Genomic DNA, 25,965 nt, shown 5'->3' with positions numbered 1-25,965 from the left:
AAACATTTGCGCTATTGGCATGAGACACTAAAAACGTCACGCTGCATTTGAGACCATGAACAAAGTACAACAAAGGGAGTAGCACAAAGACTTGCGTCAAACTCCAACCGCAGTTAATGTTATTTCTAAATACAGTTCGTGCGCAAAAAGGCTTCTATATTTTGTGTCATGGCCTTTCGTAAACAAACTCTATTGAACTACTTTGAAGTTCCGGAAGAGTTTCAAACAAAGTCAGCGTGCGATTCACACTACGAGATTCAAATCATCTTTAAAAAACAATTACTTGATTCATTTGTCTTGACTTTTTTCCATTTTTCTCAAAAGCTTTATTTTGATCAATTTTATACCGGTTTTGCTATCTTTTGTTTTGCAAATTAATCAGTTTCGTGACTTTCCAAGAAGAATAGTAGTTAGGGTCATCTATTACGTCATAGTTTTACAACAACAAACAAATCAAAACAAAGAGAAGTTGTTCAGTTTTTGCGAAAAATTGTATCTCCTGCTTGGCAAACTTGTATCCTGCTAAGCGGAGATAAATTTATTCTTTAATGAACATTGCGAACTGTAACGATTTAGAAAGAAGTAGAATTTAGGAAGATGTAAGACTATCAACCACTTTACGGGGGCGGGGAAGGTAAAGTATGTTTGGGGATGCGGCGCTCAATCAAGTGCTTCAACCGGACCCCGAATTGAAATGTCACTGTAAAAGCGTCGGGTTTCGTAGGCCATGAGCGTTGGAATTACAGGTTGAAAAGGGGTGAGAAGGAACTTCTCCTGAAAGAAAAAGAAAAAAAAAAACTTCAAAACTTTCTTGAGTGCGAGCCGTCTCTCATTTTTTCCTCCGTGCACACGAACCCGACACACCAAGAGGTCTTTGATTGTAATTTTTTTCTTTAACCCCCTTTAATGAGAACTAATTTACACACTTCGGTCGAATTGCATAAAGCATTTTACGGTAACGGGATCCCGTAAATATTGATTCAAAAAATAGGTTTTTATTTCAGGACAATAATTAAGAGTAATATGCAACCGGGCATGATCTGATGCCTTTCATTCATGCAAATAGCCTATATTCATTAATGGACTTAGGATATTGGACTCTGTAGTTGTAGGCAGGTTTTGTGTATAGTGCGGACGTCCGGTAAAAGCATTCCCCGCTTCTTTTTTTATATTTGCTGATGTCTGGTTCTAATGGATGACTATGATGAGTCAAGAATCCTAATTAACCACTGTTTAAATAACCTGTAGGATGCCACCGCTTTTGGCAAGTTTACCCCCCAAAAGGTTCTGATTGTTCACTTTTAGAAAACCCTCTCATTTTTAAGAGAGCCCTGTACTCTTTCCCAGGCAACGAAACGTAAGTGTGCTTACATCGTGGTATTAAACCAGTTGCTTTAAGCAGCCATTATCAGTATTATAGCCTGCATAACAGGCGCTTTATGATCCAAGAAAGGCGACCGCGGCATTTCGCGCGAAGCGCGACACACGCGAGACGAAGGGAGGAGAAAAAATAAAGCCTGTTGCCAGTCCATTGTTCTGGCTCTTCCGCCCACCTACCTATTTTCAGTCTCCTCCCCTCGTCTCGCGCGTGTCGCGCTTCGCGCGAAATGCCGCGTTCGCCTCGCTTGGCTCATAAAGCGCCTGTTATGCAGGCTACAATATTAGGCGTTCGCTGAGATATATGCCAATCAAATACTGTGGATGAGGTACTCCCTATATATAATGGCCTTTACGGGTATGCTCTGCCCTTTAAGTTAAGGGATATCATACCTTTTTCGAGCTTCAAGTATAGGAAACACTAGGATTTCATTAAAGTAGAAAATATGAAAGGGTAGGGAAATTCGTCAATGCGGTCTGTGAAGAACCTAAAAGGACTAACATGCGCATTTTATGGCTGTGAAATACCCAATGGCAAACGAGAAGATCCTGGGGACGAGATTGTTCTGTTCCCGTGTCTTCGTATTTTTACTTCCGGTTTTGCATGCGCCGGCAATATTCTAGTCAGCAATGATTACGTGAGTATGCGTAAACAAAGACCGGCCTGTAAACGGAAGTGGAACAAGGTCTTGTTGGAGAAGTCGTTCAAAATAGAGCGGCACGTTATGAATCGACAACGATTAAAAAGTCGCTAATTGATCCTCAATGTTTGCAAAACTCAAGCAGAAGATCGCCGAGGAGGAACAAAACTCTGATTCCAGTCGTCCTTTACCTTCCAGTCCGAGCGTTCGGCGACCTAAAGTCAATGGCTGGACTGAGAATAAGTGGGAGAGACGAAGGCTTAGCAATGCAAGTAACTTGTACGAATCTAGGGAATCTATTTACAGTGAAAGCAGTGTCGCTTCATCTGGGTATAATGTATCAAGGCATGCTTCATTCACGAGCAGATCAAATTCAACTCCAGCAGGAACGCCGATTGAGTCTTCTTCGAATTTTACGGTTAGTATCAGGGAACGTGTTCTCTCCATCTTGCTTTCTCTGATGACTTTTTAATATCCTACATTGTTTCGTTGTGACCTTGACTACACCGTGTCCAACGTTTTAGCTAGAACTTAAAGGAAGTAAACTTAAAATAATCCAAAAGATGAATGAAACTATTAGCTGAAGCTTCAAGGCTCTCAACTGCAAGTAAACAAATGCTCTTTTGTGGATCGAATCATTGATCAAACCAAAGCGCTTCGTTATGGACTTGAATTAAATTATTCTTCCACGTTGCCGGCTCATTATACCAGTACCCATATCTCCCAGAATAAAATTAGTTTGGTAAAAGCGATGAAGTGATTAGAATAACCTTACTCTAACTAAAAAGGTATTAAAAGACGAGATATTCTACTCTGGATCTGATCTAAGTAAACTGCATTTCATTAATAATAAATGAAAGGTTGGTAAATTGGTTGTCTTTGTTAGAGTTTGGCCGTAAATTACGAGAGTTGATTTTATCTGTGAATTGAATTCAACTAATGGATCTTTATCCATTATCAGTCGCTATCACGAAATAATTTATGCTGTTTAGCACTTTTGTAATGAAACAATATTTGGTATTAAATTTGTTTAGTCATGAGTTTTGCCTGACTGAGTTGTCAAATAGTAATTGAATTATATGTGTCTACAATAAGCATCCCTCTGTTTGTTGTTTATGGATGGTGTTGTTAAAACAGCCTCAGCCAGTCACTTTAGAAGTGTAGTTCTTTTTGGCTCTAGAGTTATGATACAAATACAGTCCAAATCATCATGCCTTCAAATCAGTGCTGGCTATTTGCATACATTTGTGAGGCTTGCATTGTAAAGCACTGAGGTCTTCAATCCCCCTAGTGCAGGCACGGATCCACACCGGTTTCTACTAGTTTATGGAAATCGGTCAGATTTTTCATAACAGATTTATAAAAGAAAAAACTTTCCAAGTTGCAAGGCTTCATCCCAGGAGAAGGAACTGGCCAATATCCTGTCTGAATGCATGGCTGAGAAACCCAGGAAAGGGGACTTGGGGTGTTAAAATAAAAAAATTCTCATGGGGAGCATGCCGCCAGACCCCCCTAGGGACTTGCATCTTTGGCGCTCGTTTAGGAAATCAGTCAGTATTTGTCCTAGATCCATGCCTATAGTACATGTGTAGGCATGATTTCCAGCTCTCCTCAGGTGATTGGTTCGGCCTTAATTGTTCCAGCTTTGGTCGCTGCCCTACCCCTGTCGTGATTTTTTTCAAAAAAGCTCCATATGTTATTGAATAGAAGATGGGCCAGGGCTGTCACTAAGAATTCAAGTTGCTGGGTAAATACAACAAGTAGGAAGGGAATCAAACAGCCAGGGTTTTCTTTTGGTTCAATTTTTCTTGTATTTTCCTATGAAAGTAGCTGGGGCCCACGTTCGTAGTAGCCAGGGGAAATCCTAGGCCCTCAGCTCTTAATGACAGCCCTGAGGTGGGCACCCAAGTTTTTCATATCATGAGAGAAGGTAGGCATAACACCTGACCACTTTGTCCTCAATCAAGGCAGAATAACTTGGTAAAGTTCATCACTACCATTTAACCATCTTGAAATTTTCACATTATTCTCTACAAACCTGTCAAAGAACAAAACCACTCTCCAAATAGCAGCTGGACTGATGGTTAGGTAAACCCAAGTATCAACTATCAGGACTGTATAATATTGTTATGATTTCCTTTGTTTTCCTTCTCATTGCACATCCAGGTTAATAGCAGATCATCAAAGGAAGAAATTCTTGATCTGCTGGCAAAGAGAGGGGAGCAAGTTTACAAGCTGGAGGCAAAGATTGCAGGTACATGATATGTATATGATGCAATAGAATGGAATGTTATATGTATTCACTGTCTAGTTGATTCAATATGTTGATGTTCGTGTATCTGTTTAAAGTTATTGTTATGATTCAACCCTATTGTTGTAATGTTTTTACTTTTCCTTCCCGCCTCGATTAGCTATAGACTTCTTTGTGGGCAAGGATTAATTATGGCTTGTATCAAAAGTGTTTAAAATAAACTTGAACTTGAACTTGAACTTGAACTTGTTACACCTTAAATGAGATTTACTTGAAAAACGTTTATATTGAAGGCAACATGCTAGATGAAATGGACGAATCTCATTTACCTAGCCCTACAATCATCTCTTCAAAGTAGGACATCTCTTTTACAGCTGTGCTCCAAGCAAAATGTTTGGTGCTCAGTGCTTTGAACCTGTGATATCCAGCATACAATTTTTATGTAAAAATGAAGAATGATTTGCTAGTTAACCAAGAAAAAAAGATGCTAGGGACCTCTCCTAACAACAGCCCTGTCTTTATAGGCTGAAAGAGGTTTATTTATAATGCATTTTTTATGTTATCACCAACACCTCTAGCTCATTACACATTTTTTTGTAAGCTGTTTTCATATTTGATACCCCAGTTAATTGAAGTCAAACCGCCATGTGGGATTGTTTGTTTCTTGTCAATAGCCATGCACCTGGTGATCCCTCTATTTTAAATTTCCCATCAAAGCAGTAGTAAATTATTGCAACCTCTTGTAAGCAAGCTTAGATAGAACCTCAATAAGCAATCACCAGATCTCGGCAGTTCAGGTTGTGGTTTATGTACTCTTTGAAGGTTTGACTAATGTCATTTTGCTGGTCAAAACTTCAGACATGGCAAGTCTTCTTAGAGAGCAAACAAGAATTAAAGAATCACTAGAGGGTGCTCTTGAGAGGCAAAGGGAAGGTATGCATACTATCTATCAAGAAATTGCGAATCTTGGAAATAATAATTTAGGAGAGGAAGGGCTGTTCAGACAGTGTGATTTTTTGAGGATATAATTAAGTCGCAAAGTTAGCAACCATTAGATTGCATGTACACACTTACTATGATTAACATAACCAAAAGGTTTGTAATAATTAAAAATGATTATACATGTTGGTGATAAGTGGAGCTCTTGTGTGGGCAAAGCGTGTGCAGCAGAGCACCATCTATGCAGCCAAAAAAGTTTGTTGCGACAAAATCCTGTGTAGGTCTCACCATACATCCACCCGTTCATGTCAGTGGATGTGAAATGTCACACTTACTTGCTTGGAGTACAAAGCATAAAAAATCTGTGTTTAACTTGATAATTTGGACATCCATGTTATGTTCAATTGACAGCAGTCAAAATAGAGTATTTTTTGACTAGTGTCACATGACTATATCACTGGCTCAGGTATTCAACTAACTAAGGCATTATGTTATTTTTAAGTTATCTGCTGACCAGTTATTGGTTAATTTTTAATCAATCACAGGCTCAGGTCCATTTTTTTAGGAGGAGTTCAGTTTGCTTCTTGTTTACGGCAAAATTTGAATTACTTCAGAAATGCATTTTTCAAAAGATCCCACGAGAATTTTGCTTTTGGCCTAATTGTTAAATCTATATATTTAATCATGTTTCCTTAATTAACCATATATGGTATTGTTTCAGAGCAAAGTACAAGAATTAGAAGCCTCCAAGCTGATTTTGAAAAGACTCTAAATGAAAAGAATCAGGTATTTTTTAAAAGTGTTGACATTTTGATATCTGCACATGTTGTGGTTTCTAGCAAACTCCTATAATGGTTGAATTATAAAATGTTTGAATTTTTCAAAGGGACTCCATTATTCCTCTATCGACCAGTTTGTCAAATTATTATGTAAGAACGAGACCTTGGTCTTTATAGTTTCTGCATATTTTAAGCCAAATATAATTAATGGCACTAATGACCAAAATGAAGCTCTTACAAAGACAATTTCCACTGAAATAAATTTAAAACAATAAGTTAGAATAACCTTTTCATTTTGTGAAATAATTTGTAGGAACTTGAAACTAAACTCAAGGCCCTAACATTGGTAAGATTTTAGTGCATTGTGGCTGATTGTTAGAATTGTTATAAATATTATCCATAAAATATTATATTGTATTTTACCCATAAACTTTAAAAATAAGGGTGTAATTGAGTTTTAGAGCAAGTGCTGAACAATCATACATGAGGCTGAGCATGATATTTTTGAAATGTATAAATAAAGTGTAATTTATTACATCTTATATGAAAAAAACACATAAACAAAAACAACAATGAAAACAACAAATATAAAAGTTTAAGACTTTTTATGGTGTTTAATCCGTTCACACCTGAACTGCCCATGTCCCTTGTACTGTTTGTGACATCATGACAGGGACAGTGCAGTGTGTCATTTTTTTTGCCTGCTGCACATAGCTTTAAGATTGGAATTAGGAAAGCTAATATTTTCCTTCAGCATAGTGCTTGACTTGTACTGGGCATTTTGTGCAGTTTTGGTCTGATTTGGCCAGACGGTATCCGCAAAATGGCTAAACTTACTAGGCTCAAGGCGTTTTTCGGCAAAATTTCCAGCAGCATTTTGAATTAAGTATGTTTAGTGAAATTCTACTGTTAGTATTTGTTGTTACACTAAAACTATTGTTTTGATTAAATCTGAAAATAAGACTTAAACTTGACGATCACAATTTCTTTTTTAGTAAATAATTTTGAAGCATCTAAACATGATAAATCCTAGTAATATTAATTCTAAACCATTATGATGATTTAGGAAAGCACACGCTATGCAGACATGAATGAGTTAAACGAACTCCAGCAACAAGAACTCACAAGGATGAAATCCTTGGTAGGTTGTTTTGAGCATGGCCTGTTTGTTTCTTTAAAATGCACTTAACCCTTTCAAGTTTTGCTAATTAGGCAAAGATATAATAAACACTTATAATGTACTTAAGGGGCTGTGGAGATGGGACTTTTGTAGCATCACGTGGTACCAAATACAGTAGCTGGAGAACGATTTTTTTGTTGTCTACTTTGTAAACGAGGAGGCTGGCGCCGAAGTGTGTCTCGTTGCTGGGGTTGCGCCGGTCAGCTATCGACCAATTTTTTCCTTTCTTCCTGATAAAAGTCCCAGAATTCTTTGTGATAGTTAACTCACCCCAGTTTTCTTTTCGTTTCTACAGCGGCAAATGCGTTGTTTACTCACTAGCGTAGCTACTTCATACTATGCAACGTTTTGTTGCAAAAAGCCCATATCTGTTCAACCTTAATAGGAGTTTGCTAGTAAGCCCGCCGTCTTGCACTCTTTTTTAATGTAAAAGTGTTACTTATCAATGGCCTGTGGCTGATAGATCTTGAGTAACAACGTGGAGAATTAAACATGAAACAGGAAGAAATCATTCCCCTGCTAAGCACAGAAACTTTTCTTTTCCACTTTTTTATGCATGCCAATTAAACTAAAAGTACCGTATTTATTCGAAGAATTTTGAGTTGGATGGTGATCACAAAACAAATCGTCACTAACAAAAGTTAAAAAGGTTCAAATTTGACTTTCTTTTTCAATAAATAATGTCGAAAAAAAATAATGATTTGAACCCATTTTGCAGAGAAGCATTTTTAACAATTAACAATGGATGAAAATCAATACTGTTAACCCTAAGTGTATTTTCTAACGTTTGTACAGATGATGTTTAGATTTTTGCTGCCGTCCATCAAAAAAGAAAAAACTTACAATCACCATTTAAATGCAGCTGATAAAAAAACTTAACAAGCAATAGGTCGGGCGCTGTTTCCGAGTTAAAAAGCATAATCATTATGCGGCTTAAACGTCATTTAAATCGTGTCGTTGAACAATCATGGCTTAAAGAATTCAAAGTATATATATAAAAAAGTTAATGTGTACGTGATTTAACCCTTTAAAACAGTTCATCCAGTACCAAACCGATGCTACTCGTAAAGCTGCAGAAATTATTGAGAAAAGCAAGGTAGGGACTGAAATAAATCAGATTATATAAAGCCATAAACCGTAAATTCACTTAACTGGCCTAGTAGAATGCGGTATTGATATAGAGCTTTTAACTCACGAAGCCTTACATAAGAACTTCAAGAGGTTTAACTCCCACTTCAACATCTTTTGTGCTGTTGAACCCTCTACAGTAAGACACTTGAATTTTCCCCTGTCAAAAGGGAAAACCTTATCCGTAAGAATAGTGTTAGTACGGAATAATTTTGGTAGGGTATACTTTATCACAAACGGGCACTTGTGCGTTGCTTTTCTTTTCTTTTCTGTTTTTCCTGTCTTTTTCTGTTAAATCGTGGCCGAAATATTCACTCTTTTAGCCCTTGTGTACGGTTACTGTTGGTATTAATTGTTTTTATGTTTTCTGTGGTAGCAAATCGAAAACTTGGACAAATCCTATCTTGAGCAAAAAGAAGAATTGGCGTCCCTTCAAGAACGTTTAGATGATTTGGCTCGCGAAAGGTATTGATTTGTACCCCTCTAATCCAGGCCAGCGTTTGAAGGGAAAAAAGAAAGGGTTCTGCCCCTTACCCTACCATGCCGTTCCCTTCGCGTTCAAGCACGCCCCTCGCGTTCATGCGCGCCCTTGACGTTCTCGCGTGCCCATCGTAATCACGCGCGCCTCTCAAACTTTCTACTCCATTCTCACTCTCCCGCGCCCTTTGCATTCACGCGCGGGCTAGGTTTTTCCTTCTTTCCTTTCGAGCGCCAGGCGATGTTCAAAGGCCGTGTGCTCTGGAAGAAGTCATCATTTTTAAACCACGCATAAAGCAAAACCTAGAAGCCCCTCCCCATCACGTTCTCCCCCCTGCCACCCAAAAAGACAATCAAGTATCAGAAATGATTTTTCAATGCTGATCTCATTTTCCAACCCTGCGTTTCTTTCATTTTTCGTTTGTTAAGATGTATGGATTACTATGCGATTTCTCTCATTTTCCTGAGATGTGCTGGACATAAGCAACAAAAATAACACTGTAACATGAATCAAAATACCATTTTAATTGTTTTGCTCTCATTATGTCTTAGCCTGCGAACCGCAGAGGTATGTCCGGTCGTCGCTTCCCTGCCTCCGGTCTTTCTCCGCGGGTGAAACTAAAGCCGAAAAAAACGGATGCTCTCGCAGGCTAATTATGTGTATGTTTATTTGGTTGTATTTTTATCAGAACGAAGTATGAAGTACGTGACAAGCAGCAACAGAGTCGAATAACAACATTAGAAAAAGAAAAGAAATCATTGCAAGACGAGCTAACTAGCACTGTCAACGAACTGACCAAGGTGCGAGGGAATTTTTTCATTCTACCTTGTTAACCATAGTCGACAGTATATCATCATGCAGTAATTAATAACAACTTAAGCTCTTACTGAGTCGCACTTGATAACGCTATTCCTTGTCTGGCAGGTTTCGGTTATAATACAATAATTTTATGAGGATCTTACGAGAAATAAATTAAAATTTAGATATTACTGATGAAAATCCTTTGGAGTAAACTTGCAAAATGCTCGACTAAATTGTAGCGATACTACAGGGCTTGTTCCAGGATCGAGTACACTACGAGTAATCCACATTTTTCCTCAGGGATAGTAGAGCAAGCGTGCGTGAAGATAACCCCACGCGGGAAAGGGGAGACGCGGCGGGGAGACAGAAAAATGCCGCGTCTCACCTTTCTCGCGTGGGGTGATTTTCACGCGCGCTAGCGTTTCGCTTGCCCTACTATCCATGAGGAAAAATGGGGACTACTCGTAGTGTAGGATCGAGTGCTTCTTGAGCATTTCAGTTCAAAGGCGTAGCGCTCGAATCGTCTCTTTATGAATCCATCTACGTGGCCATACAAACTTAGCTCACTTGTATTCACTCAGGTCTGGAACCGTCGGCCAATTTTACCTCATGAACTCAGCTGATGTTATCAATTTTTTGGTCAAACGGTAGCTGGTTTGGTATGATTTGTAAGGAATGTTGACATGATGTTGTCTTTAAAACCGTAGAAATCAGTGCAGCTTGATAGAGCAGAGAAAAATCACAGTCAAACAGAGGAGCAACTAGCCAACCTGCGCCAAACACACTCTCTTTATAAGAATAAGGTGCGAGATGTATTTTTTTAGAGAAAAAGAAGCTGTTCTTTATTTCTTAGCCATAGTTGTCATGTATCAGTTTTCTGCGTTTTTAGTTGTCAGAACATAGTCTAAGCCAATAAGGGAAAAGTACGAATCAAATGGAGATAGTTTCTGATTGTCTAGAGAAGCGCCTAATTTTTGTTAAGAATTATAAGTTGCTCCTGACAATTGCAACTTTCGACTTACTGTGGAGTGGAAATTATCTTGAGAGGCTAATAGAAGTGCATTCGTGGAAATGTCGTTGGCAGATTCAAGAATCAGAAGAGCATTTAAAAAAAGTAGTTGTGAAGCAAATAGAATACACTTTTTTGCTTACACAGTTTATTTTCTCTTGCCTGCGATTGAAGGTTTCACAGGAACTTGAAGAAAAAGATAACGAAACTTCTCAGTTGAATGAGCGAGTGGGTGATTTACAACGAAGGTATGATCGACGAATCTCAAGCAGTCATTTCATGTGTGATATACAGCGTCTGTTGCATTGACTGCATTGTGCTATTACCAAAGCAGTCATTTTCATTGGCTCCCGTAAACGAAAGGCGCTTTCCAAAATTCAAAATTCCCCGAAATTTTCCTCAAAACCCACCACTGCCGGACACGGCATTGAATAATAACCGATGCCAGGCCTGCATGCAGTCACAGGAACTGCATCAATGGACGTCTTTTTGATCTAGCCCCTGATAAGTTGAATAAATAACACTTTGGCTGACAGTTGTTCCTGTGACTTTGCGCGGGAAAATGCATGCAGGCTTGGCATCGGTTTGACTTGTATGCCAGCGATGTGCAGTAGGCGTTGACTCTAATCAGCGTATTGCATTAGTTACTTTATCGGTTCCATTCCAGGTAATCTGTCAGAAATGTGACTGAAAAATGACAGTAATTTGATTCCGATAGCTTTCTCAAACTTTATAGAGACAAACTCACCACTCTCAGTTGATCTGATACTTGTTTTGATATTCTTTTCTAGACTCGAGGATAGCAAACTTTCTGGTAGCGATCAAGTTAATGCCATGGAAAAAGAGGTACGGGTCTGCGTGGGACGTTTTGCGTTTAAAGTTCATTTGGTTGTTGCCTCGCCCAGGTGTTTATATACTGTTGTTCAAAAGCTGTTAAGGGTTCATTCCATGCGGTTAAACAAATATTGTAACGCTGTTGTTGTCGTAATATTTCAGGAGCTAGTTTCCAACTATACCAATGAACGCCGGTAAATCTAACTCTAATTTTGTTAGAGATGTGTTTAAAAGGTTTGAGAGTTTTTTTCCCGGATACTCTGGGATTTTCTCTCTCCTCAAAAACCAACATTTCTGAAATTCCAAGTAGACGTGGGATTTAGTAGCAAAGAGCCAATCTGTGAGTGTACTTCCACCAAAGTATTATCTGTTTATGAAATCATTTAAGTAGTTAGTTACGTGTATATAGTTAGTTATTTAACGAGAATTGAATGCGTAAGTAAAGTAACTCGACTTCTATTTTTCAGCGAGAACAACTCGAGAGCCGTCTTCAGGAATCTCGTGATCAACTTAACGAGTTGAGGACGAACTCAAACGATCGAATCAACACACTTGGATCTCTGGTGAGGGCCTATGAAGCCCCAGTCTCCCCACTCACATGTTGATTCATCAGGCCCCGGTTGTTCAAAAGGTTGATAGCGCTATCCACCGGATAAATCACTATCCCCCGATAAATCACTATCCACCGGATAAATCACTATCCACCGGATAAATTACTATCCACTGGATAAATCTCTATTCACCGGATAAATCACCGACTACCGGATAAATCTTTATCCTACGGATAGCGTAATTGCTTTTCCTAATACTTATCCACCGGATAACGATTCATCCCGTTGATAGTGCTATCCAGCATTTGAACAACTGGGGCCCGAACTACTTAAGAAAAAGACAGTTTTCCATTATCTATAGAAGTGACTTGAAAGTGTTCAAATTTTGCGTCTTAACCACTCGCATGCGGCTCCTGGGTCCACTTGAGTTTCAGTGAACATTTTGAGGTCATTTTTTGGGTCTAAAAGTGAAAACTTTTTAATTGTTTCAAGTTTCAATCAGATTTAGAGATAATTCTTCTTTTTAGGTCAGCACACTTAATGAAAGACTAGAGAGAAAGGAATCAGAGCTAACAGAATGCAAGAGAAAATACGATCAGGATTATGAAATCTGGAGAAGTAAAGTACGTTTTGCTGCATGGTTACTGCTGTTAGAGAGAGCTTGTTTCGGTTACTCATAGTGTATGGGTTTTGTGGGTCTTAATGCAGATGTTAGGCTATAGTTATTTAGATTAAGTCTTAAAGTGGCAACTCTGCCGTCTATGTAACACTTCCGACTCACTTACCCTGTATCAGAACCGCTTAGGAACGAGTTGTAACCATACTAAGTATATCCTGGTGATTGAGTGACAGAATGATGAAAACGAGCACATGAAAATATCGTTATTCCCTCTCCAACTTCCAGAGCGAAAAAGCTTGCTTGTAGTCAATATGATCCCTAAGCTACCTTGCATTTTCCTTCATCGTGTTTGGATGAAGGTTTTGGATTGATATTTTTATTCGGTTCCAGCAGCACGCTTCTCCTTCTTCCTCTTCTTACTCTTATTTACAATGGGGTAATAAATGAATCTTCTTTTGCTGTTCTATGTAGAATCTTCAGCTCGAGCAGCAATTGGAAAGAATACAACAAGATGCTAAGACTGGAAAACGTTCTTCAGCGGAGCAGACCGCGCACTTGGAAGACCAGGTAATCCGGGCGTTGCAGTTTGCGTCAAATACTTTACCATTCATTCTCTTCCCGAAAAAACTGGAGCTGTTTAGCTAAACAAGATTAATAACATTGGAAGCAAACATTTTAACTCAGCAAATTAAACATATCAGTATTTCCATATGATCCTTTGGTTGATCTTGTTTTTCTGACTGTCTTTCATTCAACCTCGATCACCAAAAGCTTGAGATGCATGTGACGATAGTAATCTTGTGTACCTTTATTTTATGGCTCTCTTTTAATAGGTGAGGCTCCTGGAAGCGGCCAGGGAAAGAGAAAAAATTGAAATGCAAACGAAATTGGTAAGAGTCGAAATAAAAGTCCAGATATGGGATTTACTAAGCTGTTCTAACTTTACATCCTGTCAGATATTGATAACTTGTTGATTCAACTAAACTAACTTTTTTGTTATTGTTGTTGTTTTGTACGTTTGGAAGAAAACCAAACCGAATCTCTCCTTTTGTAACCAGTAAGGGCTGGTTTCCTCCGATATAGCTTACGAAAAACAGACATATTCACTTTTTAGCTTACCGATTCTAAATTTTGCTTTAAAGGATCAATTGAAAATGTTCGAGAACGAGTATTCGAGACAAGAAGACTCTTACAAACAACGAATAGCCGACCTCGAGGAAGAAAAAGAGCAACTGCAGGTCAGGATACATAGCGCTTCTTTGCTATAGTGTATTACGGCTGTCTAGTTCGTTGTATTACTACTTCTAAGGCGTCCTTTTTGCCATTAAACTTAACATTAGCTAAGAAATTACTTGCAAATGACAGAATGGGAGCCTTGGGCTAAAACAATGCGTTCCTTAGCATAATATCAAGGGTTACAAATGACAACTCTGATGAACTTTAAAGAACTTTTAGGCTAAGAAGTTTTCAAAAATCTCAATTGCCATCAGTTTTAATCGTCTTCATTTGGGCCGTCCGTACCATCTTTTGCATTTACGGTGTTACTCATAGCTTCTTTTATTGTCTTGAGGCGTTATTTTCGTTTCATTAAATTTTGTGGCAGTCCCCACGTTTTTTTTAATGTCGTGATTCGGCCTCCTCAAATGTTTAACATTGAATTTCGTTGTACTGCGTTCTTTCCATTGGTTTGTGTTGATCGCCTTTTTCTAGTTTAGTATTAGAAATATGGTCTTTCACTGAATATTTCTCGAGAAAAAGGCGATCATTATTACATCCAAACACGGCACAAGGATCTTTTTTCCCATTACAATGTTGTTCTAAGAAAACGTTAAGAAAAAATGTCCCGAAAAGTGCTCGAAAATACAAACGAAATGTGCTCATGCCTCCTGAGCATCCTATAATACTCCTTAAATCGAATTAATTCAATATGGCCGCCGTATCGGTAAAAAGGTCTATTGATGGCGTCTTTGCTTGTAAGAAAATCGTACTCGCTCACCACCCCTGATATAATCTTTATGTATCGTATAATGTATTGAATCGTACCGTTATTATTATGATTCCTTGTCAGTATTGTGTTTTCGTTATTCGTGCCAGACATAAAATTTTTAAAATACTGAAACTTGTATATATTTGCAGAGCGAACTAATGTCAAAAGCGGAGGAGAACAGACATGTTTCGCTGTGTTTGGAGGACGCCATGAAAGAGACGAATGAGCTTAAAAGCCAAGTAAGTTGAAATAGGGACGGATTTCATTGATGATATATCCCTTCTTTATTTTCTTACTTTGGTGTGGCTTTGCGGCGGCTTTTTATTGGTTATTAGATGTTGCACGGAAATTTGGTGAATGTGTATTTGTCTGTTATCTGTTTATGACTTATCGAATGAAAAGTGATGGATTATCCTAGTAACAAATATGAATAATTTGCAAAGTCGTATAAAGCTTCTCACATGTTTTAAAGAAAATTAAACCATATAGAAAATTTTGAATTCCATAAACACCAGTGGGTGAAGTAAATCATTTTTTTAACAATGAATGTAGCAGAGTATTATTTAAATTAACAGGACTAATAAATTGAAGCTAAACCTAAAAACTTCCATGAAACGTAACCTCGCTAATTGGTCTAAGCTAAAATATATGGAATAAATGGCTCTGAACTTTCGTATCTAATTGGTTAATGTGTTTATCACATTATAGCATCATGTGCTCTTTTCACCACCATATTTTCAGATCGCAAAATTTGAGGAAAATCTAAAGGAGAAAAATGATCTTTTAACTTGCTTTAAAGAAAATAAGGTGAGAATAAATGTTGGAAAAAGCGTCATAGAAGTTAAATGTTCTAAATACACTAAATACAACAGAGCTTAACAGAAAACCCGTTAGGAATTAGAGCCTGTATTTACCAGAACCCCTTATGCCCAACATTGACACTTAAGCTATTAAAACTCCCTCTTTAAAGAAGATGTCCTTGTAGTTAACGTTCGAGCAAGCTGTCGGCTCAAGGTGTGGGAAATAGTGGGAAAGAGAGCTCGAATCCCCCACCCCCCCCCCCCCCCCCATCACCACCTCCTCTTCCTACCCAATCCCTGAGTTGAGAACGTACACCAGCTGAGGCTGACGTTGATTTTACTCATTCTGGACGTCACCTCCTCTGAAGTCAGATTAATAGGTAAATCCCAGTCAATCGGAAACCAGTGCTTATCCGGAAGAATACTGAATAAACAGGATTTGGCCAGGAAATACACACTCAAAAAATGTGAAATTGTTAATATTTTAAAATTGATATTTGGCTTTAGAGGTGATGAAATCAGTTATTGTGTAAATAAGTCCACCTAAATTACTTGTTTTACTCTATTAGCTGAACAGGTAATTCGTATATCTTTTCTAAACCTTAAACGTTAAATTTATGCTTACCTCTAAAATTAAGAATTACTGTGAACGTAAGGCTAGATCTTTTCCGTGCGCAAACTCGTAAGACAACTTTTTTTGTTCTCTCCAAATCACAGCTTGATTCGCCCTCTCATTTTACAAGTAATCTGAGCCCTGAAGCTGTGGAAAACCTCAAACAAGAACTAAGTAGCACTAAGGTAACACTTCACTCAGACTACGAGCAGTCTTCTCTCTTTTTTCTTGGTTCGTTGAGCAAAACGCGCTAGACACGCAAATGACCACGCGCGTGACTGAAGGCGCGAGTTGCTTTTTTTTCTTCTCGGGCTACCGCCCTCGTCGACGCGTTCACTCCCCTCACTAAATCTGAAGAAAAAAGAGAGACTACTCGCAGACTACACTTCACTTATTTGGATGTTTTGTGGAAATGCTTTTCATTGCAACGGCTGAATCAGAAGAGTTACTTTTTTTGTCAGTAATCAGTGTCTGTACAAGCAAGTTTTTGTTACTAAATATTCTGATCTTATATGCCTCCTTAATTTATCGTTAACAGGCCCGTTACCAGTATGCGGAAGATGTTCTCAAACAAAGGTAAAATTGTCGATAAGTTCATGGGGTATTCATCATTCCTTGTTTCTTTCTGCTCTCGCGGAACGATTAGTCCTTCAAGATAAATAGACTTGTTGTAAACTAGGGGCTTTAGAATGAAACAAAATTATCGCTACCGAGCTACATCAGTTCACGAAGAAATTGTCTGTCACTAACAAGTGCATATCATCGTCGGTAGATTTTAAAGTCCCCCGCCCCGCGCCTTTTATTGGCCCATCTACCTGTAAACAAAAAAAATACATCCTATTGAAAGCCCCCCTATAGCTTGTATCAAAATGAATTCGATTTATTATGACGTTTTGAAGCTTATTAATTAAATTCCATTAAGTGCAAAACGTATTTTGATCAGCACCGGTAAAGCTTGTTTCAAAGCCCTTTTGCCTTTTCGGTTATAAGCCCCCCTCAGAGATAACCCCTCCGGTTATAAGCCTTCCTCGGATATAAGCCCCCCTCGGATATAAGCCCCTCCTCCGTTTATAAGCCCCCGTCGGATATAAGCCCCTCCTCCGTTTATAAGCCCCCGTCGGATATAAGCCCCTCCGTTTATAAGCCCCGCTCGGATATAAGCCCCTCCGTTTATAAGCCCCCCTCGGATATAAGCCCCTCCGGTTATAAGCCCCCCTCGGATATAAGCCCCTCCGTTTATAAGCCGTCCTAAAACCCCTTAGTTACGAAGATGATTAAGACCAGGGCTTATAAGCGATAGTTTACGGTATCGATTGAAGGATCGTTGTATTGCCGCCGGTATTCAACTAAAATGCAGAGGCAAGGCAAATTAAAAATTAGGCAGGATGGAAAAACGGTAGTTGCAAGATGGCTTGCTCTAGCACTAAATTCGATCTCTGATAGACTTTTACAGGTTCAAGCATTCCGCGTGGGAAGTTGCTATAGTTGCTTAAAGTTTCATAATTGAAGTATTATTGTTAAGGCGGGCTCCTTCTTTGTTCTCGCAGGGAAAAGACGATTGCCGACCTGAGACAAGCAGTTGCAGAGAAGGAGGAATTACTAAATCGTTCAACAACTAAAGTTGGTTAACTCACTGACTGTCGAACTTCCTATAAATATCATAGCCTGGATATTTGTATAAATATAATACCATCGTCAGAGCCTCGAAAATTGGCGATAAAGTATTGGAAATATAGTCTCAACTGGATTTCGTTTTTCACACATTATTAAAAGAGCGATAGTTAAGCCCAATCTATTTTCCCTTCAGAGAGTTCCTTGCAATTCTGTTTTGAATTTTTATGAGTTAAATGGATGCCGCTTTTATTGCGTGCAACACAATTTCGTTTCGCTTCTCCATTTCCATGCTGCCAATTTATTATCGTAGGAAAAGATTATTACAGTAAAAACCCCCAACTAAGAACCTGGCTTTTAAGAACCTGTTAGGCTAAACTTTGCCATTTAGGCCCCCTCTTTACAAGAACCTGTTTAGCCTAAAAAAAATTTTTTTTCTAAAATTTATAACAAAAAATTCTGTATCCTTGTGCAAATAAGGAAAGTCAACATTGAGGATCCTCTTTGGGAGATATGTGTCTTATCTCTCCAACTGCAATACAGTGGCGTTCAGATAAAATATAAGGAATAAGCGAAATAGACTAAATAAACTGTTTAGGCCAACTTGGGAAAATGTAGGTTCTTAGTCCCGGGATTGTACTGTATGTCATTACGACTTACAAGCCATTTTTCTTGTCTTGTGCTTAGGTATAATCGAATATACGTGGGAAAGCAAGGTTGAAAATAGAAACAAAAATGCACTTTTGTTTTCTCCTTAGATAAGACAGTATGAAGAAAATAACAGATTCATAGCAAATGATAGAATTTATTTTTCAGAAAACAGAGGTAAGAAGCTGTTATTTATCACACAGTTTGCGTTTTATCGCAAAACATTTACCATATAGTGATGTTATTGTTGGTATTTGCCTTATCTGATTACTATATATTTCCCTTTATAAGACTCCCAAAAGGTGATTTCAAATTTAAAGATAAGAATTAAAGAACTGGAAGAGCAACTCCAAGAAAGAGAGGTAAAGTATCAGTTGACTCATCTAGGTTTTTGCACAATGTTTCTGGATTTGTTTGTTTTCTCTCCCTTCTTTCTTCTGCAGTGCGGATGGGACTTTTTTAAACTTTGCAAGGAATTGACCCTTCCACGGTTTTTTCAACTTTTGACATGGACCAGGTAGCGAAAATCCTTCGACACCACTGGAAAGGGCGTCTTAATATTAGTAAACTTGCCAAGTTTGAAAGTGATAGGTCTAAAGCGAGCCAAGATATAGCGAAAATTTACAGAAGATTATACCGGGTGGGGGAAAAGGGGGGGGGGGGGGGGCAAGTTTGTAACCCCCGACCATACAAATGTCTGTAAAATTTCGCGACTCTTAGGAGCTATCTCTTATGTTACTTTTCAACCAATCACTTTCAAAATTGGCAATTTCACTAATCTGAAGACGCTCTTTCCAGCAGAGTCGACGGATTTTCCCTGACTTGCCGATGAAAAAAGTTGGAAAAAACGGTGGAAAGTCTATTCACCTGTTCTACTTAGCTGTCCTTGGCTATTTGAGTATAAGAGTCTGTCACGTACATCTTTACAGATATCTAAATGCTCAGTAATTATCGTAAACTTTATTAATTCCCTAACGCGGCACTGGTTCCTTTTTCTCTTGCTGTTAGATGCTTCAACTGGATGAGAATGAGGTTTGTCTCTTTAATTGTTCCATAATCCTCTCTATGATAATTATCCAGCAATTTACTCAGTAAGGTCATCGAATTGAGGTCAGTCTCCTGTAAATAGACCTTTCCACGTTTTCTTTTTAACTTTTGTCATGGACAAGTTAGGGAAAAACTGTCAACTCTGGAAAGAGCACCTTTAAGTAGCTGCAAGAAAGTTTGCCAAGTTTGAAAGTGATTTGTTGAAAACTAACGAAGATATCGCTTCTCAAAGTCGCGAAATTTTACTGACGTTTGTATGATGGGGGGCATAAATATGCAAACGTCTGTAAATTTCCGCAACTTTGCTGAGGTATATCTTCGCTCATTTAAGACGTATCACTTTCAAACTTGGCAAGTTTAGTTCAAGGCGCTCTTTGTAGTGGTGTCGACGGATTTACACTAACCTTTCCATGTTAGAAGTTGCCGAAAAAATCGATCGCGCAAGGGTCTATTTTTTACCCCTTCAAGCGTAGGCCGTTATCACGATGACACAGTTAAAGTGATTTGACATACATGCTGTGGTTTGTTTAATTTTATCCTTGGTTTAAAAATTATTTTCCTCTGAGTTTGGGTACGGTAAAACCGTAATACAGTGAAACCTCTATTAAGCGGACACCTTCAGGACCTTCCCAAGTGTCCGCTTAATAGAGGGTGTCCGTTTAATAGAGTTTGTAAAAATTGCGGAATGTTTGTGATAAAGTTCCAAAGAACTTTTAGGTGAACTTTGATGGCGGATGACAATCATACGGCCGGGTATCAGTCTAATCTACAGTTTATTGACAGCTAAATTTATTGATCTATCCTCATTAATCGACTACAGTTCGCATTTGAAGGACGTAATCCAATACTACTATTGTCAATTCAGTCCGGTGTCCGCTTAATTAGTGTCCGCGTCCGCTTAATAGAGGTGTCCACTGAATAGGGGTTAGTTATAAAGGGAAATATAAGACGTTAATTTCGGGATCCGGCTTAGTGTCCGCTTAATTGGCGGTCTGCTTAAAAGAGGTTTCACTGTATATGATTATGAGTTTGAAACAAAGGAAAAGGAAATTTAACCGAGGAAAAAATTGAACCACAACATACAAATTGCTAGATTTATACATGGAACTATGAGAAGAATGGGGATGAGTCTCGCTATGCTCTGCGGCTCCGCTGTTGCCAGCTACGCAGGCTAAGAATTTAGTGAATGTGTCACAAGACCAATCAATCAGTCAGTCAGTCAATCAATGAATCAGTCAAACAATCATTCAATCAACCAATCGCCCGGTTATTTTTTTAACTACAGGTTTCTCTTTTTACAGTGGCAGAGGATGAATTTGGTTTTATTAAAAAAGATTCGATAGAGTAAATTAGTTACCATATTTCGTTTCTCAACAGCTGCGTGACCTTAGAAAAGATAACAGTCGACTTGAAACAGATCTTGAGGACAAGGATAAGGTAACATGATTGCTCCAAGAGTCTGTTAGATTTCAAAATGTAATCTTTGAATTTCCTTTCAGTCTCTTTTTCAGCTTTTCAACTCTTCTCTATCATTTTTTTCTGTTGTTGCTAATATGCAGCCTGGGTAGAGACTGTGTCGTCTTAATAGGCCCTTAGCAGATTTCCATTCACGTGGTACAAAACCGCTATGTTGGGACGCAAAAGTCGCACTGAGACAAGACAAACAAAAGAAGTGACCATTTAAAATTATGTATACTTTTTGTTGGTCTTGCCCCAGTGCGACTTTTACGTCCCAACATGGTCTTTTTGTACGACGTGAATGGAAAGCTGCAAAGGGCCTATCCATGTTGAATTCCCTGTACGTTATGATATCTAGTCATGTTTCGTATATTTCTCCACAGAAAATAAAACTTCTTCAAGCTAAAATAATCGAATTGAAGAAGGCTTTTCAGCGGGAACTGGTAAGGGTTCGTTTGTTGTTATTAACATATTAAGGTTGTTTCTTGGCGTGTTTGCCGGCTTTTCACGTTTTGTCAAACCTGTGCCATGATAGAGATGTGAAGGTGAATTTTGAGCCTGGTGAATACATGAGAAAGACGATTTTTCAGTCAGTGACACAGGCGGCTCAGAAGAAAAAATTCGAGTTCTCGTAACAGGAGTCGAACGCATGACCTTCTGGTTACTAGTCTCTGTAGCTAGTCTAGTCTTCTGTAGCTCAGTGGTAGACGGCATGATGCCGCCCTACCACTGAGCTACAGAAGACTAGGACTGGTTTGATTCGTGGGTGGTAAAACGCGCGATATCGCTTTGCAACTAGTTTGGCGGCAATGTTGGAAACAAGTTGCACTTTTTGTTGCCCTTTTTACTTTAGCTTTAGACATCATGTATTCATCCAAATACTAGCATTTCCAAGTTCCTGTTTGATCGGGAATGGTAGACGGGGATTAATGTAGTGGATACACTTCTACTAAATGGTTGTTTATTTAATTTTTTTATTTGAAATCTCTTGATCCAAAACCAGTATTTCCAGATTCCAACTCCAGGGCTCGAAGTTAACTTTTTAGTGCACTTGCAAAGGTTTGCGAGTGAGATTTTTTTCCACTAGCAAGTTGGTGAGACCACAAGTAAATTCTTTCCCTTTGAATTCAACACGAATTATCAGTAAAATCGATATCTCGAAACCACCGGAAACTCATTTGCCGGTAAACGGACGAGGAAATAACTTACTGTTTCCTTCTTGCGTTCGAACATCTTTCTCCAAATGTTTGGGAGACATGGATGACTCCAACTGGCAAACGTTTACTAGTGGATATTTTTGTTACTCGCAGATTATCAAAATCACTCGCATTTTGCAAGTTTGCGAGCGTTAATTCGAGCCCTGAACTCGATCGGGAATGGTAGACGGGGATTCACGTAGTGGATGCGGTACCATTGACTAGTTATTTATTTCATATATTTATTTAAAACCTGTCAATCTTTTCCAGAAAATGACAGCCCCTGAGGGTGAGGGTACAGAGAGAAGAAGTCCTGGCACACCTAATGGTGACGTCACGGTCCATAGCGATGAAGAAAGAGAAAGATATGATTATCTCGAAACCAATTTTAAGTATCCTTTGATGTTGATTGTTATTTCAAGCATTTGGGTCACTTAAGTGTTACCTTGGTACATTGTACTGTTATAGCATAACATAGGGATCCAGGCATCATTGCCGGTGGGTGCTTTTTATTGGCGACATAATTAGTGCGCCAGAGGGGCTTCCTTTTAAAATGTCCCGTAAACCATACAGACAGTTCGGATTTGTTTTTTTTGTTGGGTGATCCGTCGGTTAAAAAGACTTTTTCCTCACGTAGTTAAGTATTCGATCAAGCTTCCAATTTTTTATCAATGATTGAACGAAAGAATCAATCAATCAATCAAATAAAAATGTTGGTAGACTTTTGTTAATGGATAACGCAATTGATAGATAATTGATGGATAAGACACTGACTAAACCAGTACGTTTTGCTCAGTTTGCTCACCTTAATTCACATGAAGATACTTAAAACATGTCGTTTTGAAGTATATGTGCAGCTCAAACAAGCAGGTAATCTTAGTTTTCTTCTGTGGAATTTTTAAGAAGTCCAGAATCTCTGTTCTGTTAATCGCAAATTGTAAGTATCTTACTATCCACTTTCTTCAACGCTTTCAAGAGATAAAATTTACAACACTGGCTGAGGGATTTTGCCGACTGCTTGTGATACAGTTTACAAGTAATGAACAGAAGTAATGAGGATAATGTGATTTTGAATTTGAGATAGACCACCACACTCTGCGAACAGTGTGTGCGTTTTTTAACGTTCGACAGAATTTACTTATACTATATGTGTAAGGGTTATGAGACGGAACCAAAGGTTTATCGTCATGTCCTGAAAGCCTAGAACGTACCGTCTGATCGTTTGCAGGTGTCATTACAAAGGCAGCACTTCTCCTCATTTATTAAGAGACCCTGAGTGTTGGTCCGGCCGGGGTTTGATCCAGCGGCCCTTTCCCGCTCGGCAGACCAGCGCTCATCCAATTGAAGTTCACTGGGCTGCCGCAGTCTGTAGGACAGCACTTTGTGGCGCCCTTAATTGGTGTTATATTACTCTGCTCAGTTTTATTCTTTCATTTCCAGTCTCGCCAGTTGATTAATGTGATTGGTCATTTACTGAGATTCACGCCCAAAGAGCTAACATGCGTCAATGAGGCAGTGGAGTGGAAAGTAAGTGTCAAAAGCGAGTTTTTTGGTCAGCTCAAAAGTACGCCTTGTTTTATTTACTTTAGTTGTTTATGATCGCATCTCAAAGCAGAAAGCAGGTTAGACTGACTAACAGACTAAACCTCCAAATGATTCGAAGTTTTCTCCGCCATTTTTTTTCATTTAAAGTGTGCGCAAGTCATTCGTGTGAGTACTGCTTTCCTCCTTGCACACTGTTTGAGTTTGTTTAGGATGACGGTGTTTTGTTAAATGCTATTGAAGCTCAGATATCATTGGTATTTTCTAAGATAAAGAAATCGCTCTAGTTTCTTTTGTTGGTTTATTTACTTGTTAAACAAAAGATAAAGGTGTAAAATTTCCTCTTCACCGCGCTGCATTAGTTTCTAAGCTATTTTGGCTTAGTAAAGGTACCGTAATCGTGTCTTGAAGATGTATGTGTTTCGACGTGTTCGCCGCTTTAGTCAAAGTTAGATGTAATCTATTACTATATGTTCTGATTGGTCAATTTGATTACGTACTCCTTACTTCCGGCTTCTTGCACGCTAGACTTTCTACCTGTGGACCTCACGAGTTCCTAAGCGAGTGAGCGAGGAGCGAGCGACGAATTCGCGAGAGGTCGCGCCGGACGAAGGTGCATCCACAGGAATCCCAATGTTTTTTAAACCGCACATATTGTTTTTATTATATAAACACGATTCTGCCTTCCGTCCACACGAAACCAGTGACTCCAATCATTCATCCGTCGCCTGTTCGTTTTTTTTTAATGTGGTTTCAAAAATGTCCGGATTTGTGTGGACGGGGCCTTTACCAGCCCATTTCTGTTGTCTTTTTAGCTACCACTTGATTAGATGTAGGAAAATAGCATTCTTCTCAGTGGTGAGTACAGGAAGAGTAGATCTCGATTATTGAAATAACAATGTTTTTTTGTTCCACAACATTTGTTTACTTAACATGGATGGTGATGGTTTATGGTGTCTGGTTTAAATCCTTTTAAGCTCCAAAAGTGATACTGAGCATTTTAGTAATATTGGTTATTCAGAGGATAGGTCTCAAGAGTTAAAGCCAATTTTATTGTAACACAATAAATCATTTCCAAGTTATGCTTAAGTCCAGGCGTGGTGCGTAATGGAGAGATTTAGATTCACGTTTACGGCAAACGCGAGATTCAAGTGCGCAATTTCTCAAATTAAGAGATGAGCAGGTAAAAGCTGTCAAAAACAATCCTTATGGATGAGACTGACATAAAAATACTTATTTTTTGGTAGATAAAGTAAACAGTAGATGGCTAGTAAACTGAAACTTAGTCACGTGGTACAATTAGGCGTTTACGTGATTCTAAGGGCGCTTTCCATTTGTCAGAACTGACCCGCCAAATCATTCCCATCGTAATTAGAATTTCACTTTTAATTAAAACTATCCAACTACATCAGTCAAATTCTAAATAGTATTCACGAAGGAGATGGGTTTTCAGCAAAAACCCTTTGGAAAAAGCCGATTTCATTTGCTAACTGACTGGTCCGGCAATGGTCCGGCCGGCCAGTTCTGACAAATGGAAAGCGCCCTAAATCTCACTAATAATACCTGACGAATGAGTGAAGGACTGGTGAGAGGTCATACAACGGAGATTTGTTGTTGGCGTTGCTTTTCAATGTTTTATGTTTTCAAACTGCTTACCTGGAGTAAAGGAAAATGCACTGTTATAAAGCTCACTGCGAATTCCTCCTTTTGCAGATCCAACAGCATGCTGTGTTCCTTCTGCCGACCTTAATACATGGCTTGACGTTACTGACCTCAGATAAAGCCCTTTTTGATCGCATACAGTAAAAACCTGCATATAAGACCTACGTTTACCCAATTTAGCCTAAAAGTTTCTCTTATATTGGGCATCTACTGAGAAAGTAGGCTATTTAAGTTCCTAAATCTATTCTTACGTTAATGTTCTTACGTTAATAAGAGCCGAATGGCCTGTCCTCTAAATTAATATGGGTGCGGTTTCTTTCTTGATAATAATAAACTTGTTACACAGACTCCAAGCAAACAAACTCCCTTAAGGACCTTTGGATTTTTGTGTTGTTACTTTCTTTGTACCTGTTGTCGTCGTCGTTGTTGTTTCCCGTTATCTCAAATAAGAACCGGTGGTAGATTTTGGCCTCAACTGGTGAAATGCTTAAATCGTAGCCCAATACGTTATTAATCGTGAGGTTCTTATGTGCAGGTTTTAACTGTATTGTTAAACAGTCTCTTACTACAAAGGCAGCAGGTGGGCTCGATTACCAGCCGCTGTTCCGGAAAGGAACAAGTTTGGAACCTAAAGAGCGGCGGAAATCCAGCATGGGTAGCATGCTGATGATAGCACTCTATTTAATTCTAACAATTTAGAAAAAAAAATACATCAAAACAACAACAACAAAAACAAACAAACAAACAAACAAAAAACAAACTAGTATTGTATTCTTACACCTTTTAAAAGGGGTCGTGTTTCAGCTAATAACTT

General features: G+C 38.7%; 1 protein-coding gene across 4 annotated transcripts; it reads left to right on the top strand.

The window, feature by feature from the left end:
- Positions 1 to 1,965: 1,965 nt before the first annotated feature.
- Positions 1,966 to 25,550, top strand: LOC140937750 (uncharacterized). 4 transcript variants are annotated; one of them, XM_073387315.1, is made up of 32 exons: positions 1,966 to 2,436; positions 4,185 to 4,272; positions 5,128 to 5,202; positions 5,930 to 5,994; positions 6,301 to 6,333; positions 7,054 to 7,128; positions 8,204 to 8,263; positions 8,672 to 8,760; positions 9,462 to 9,573; positions 10,282 to 10,377; positions 10,758 to 10,831; positions 11,375 to 11,429; positions 11,885 to 11,980; positions 12,496 to 12,591; positions 13,059 to 13,154; positions 13,421 to 13,477; positions 13,730 to 13,825; positions 14,724 to 14,813; positions 15,316 to 15,381; positions 16,092 to 16,172; positions 16,526 to 16,563; positions 17,535 to 17,607; positions 18,357 to 18,423; positions 18,538 to 18,608; positions 19,255 to 19,278; positions 20,671 to 20,730; positions 21,135 to 21,194; positions 22,218 to 22,339; positions 22,769 to 22,817; positions 23,388 to 23,474; positions 24,305 to 24,347; positions 25,203 to 25,548. In XM_073387315.1, the coding sequence occupies exons 1-31, from the start codon at positions 2,143 to 2,145 to the stop codon at positions 24,317 to 24,319; spliced, it is 2,460 nt and encodes an 819-aa protein (XP_073243416.1). In that variant the 5' UTR covers positions 1,966 to 2,142; the 3' UTR covers positions 24,320 to 24,347; positions 25,203 to 25,548. The 4 variants fall into 4 exon arrangements, with proteins under 4 accessions (XP_073243416.1, XP_073243418.1, XP_073243417.1 ...); XM_073387317.1 differs by lacking the exon at positions 10,282 to 10,377 and having other exon boundaries at positions 25,203 to 25,550; XM_073387316.1 differs by lacking the exon at positions 15,316 to 15,381 and having other exon boundaries at positions 25,203 to 25,547.
- The last annotated feature ends 415 nt before the right edge of the window (positions 25,551 to 25,965 follow it).

This window comes from Porites lutea, chromosome 5 (genome assembly GCF_958299795.1).
Source record: "Porites lutea chromosome 5, jaPorLute2.1, whole genome shotgun sequence".
Lineage (NCBI taxonomy): Eukaryota > Metazoa > Cnidaria > Anthozoa > Scleractinia > Poritidae > Porites > Porites lutea.
The sequence above is the reverse complement of the archived record's forward strand: the minus strand, read 5'-3'. Positions and strand labels throughout refer to the sequence as shown.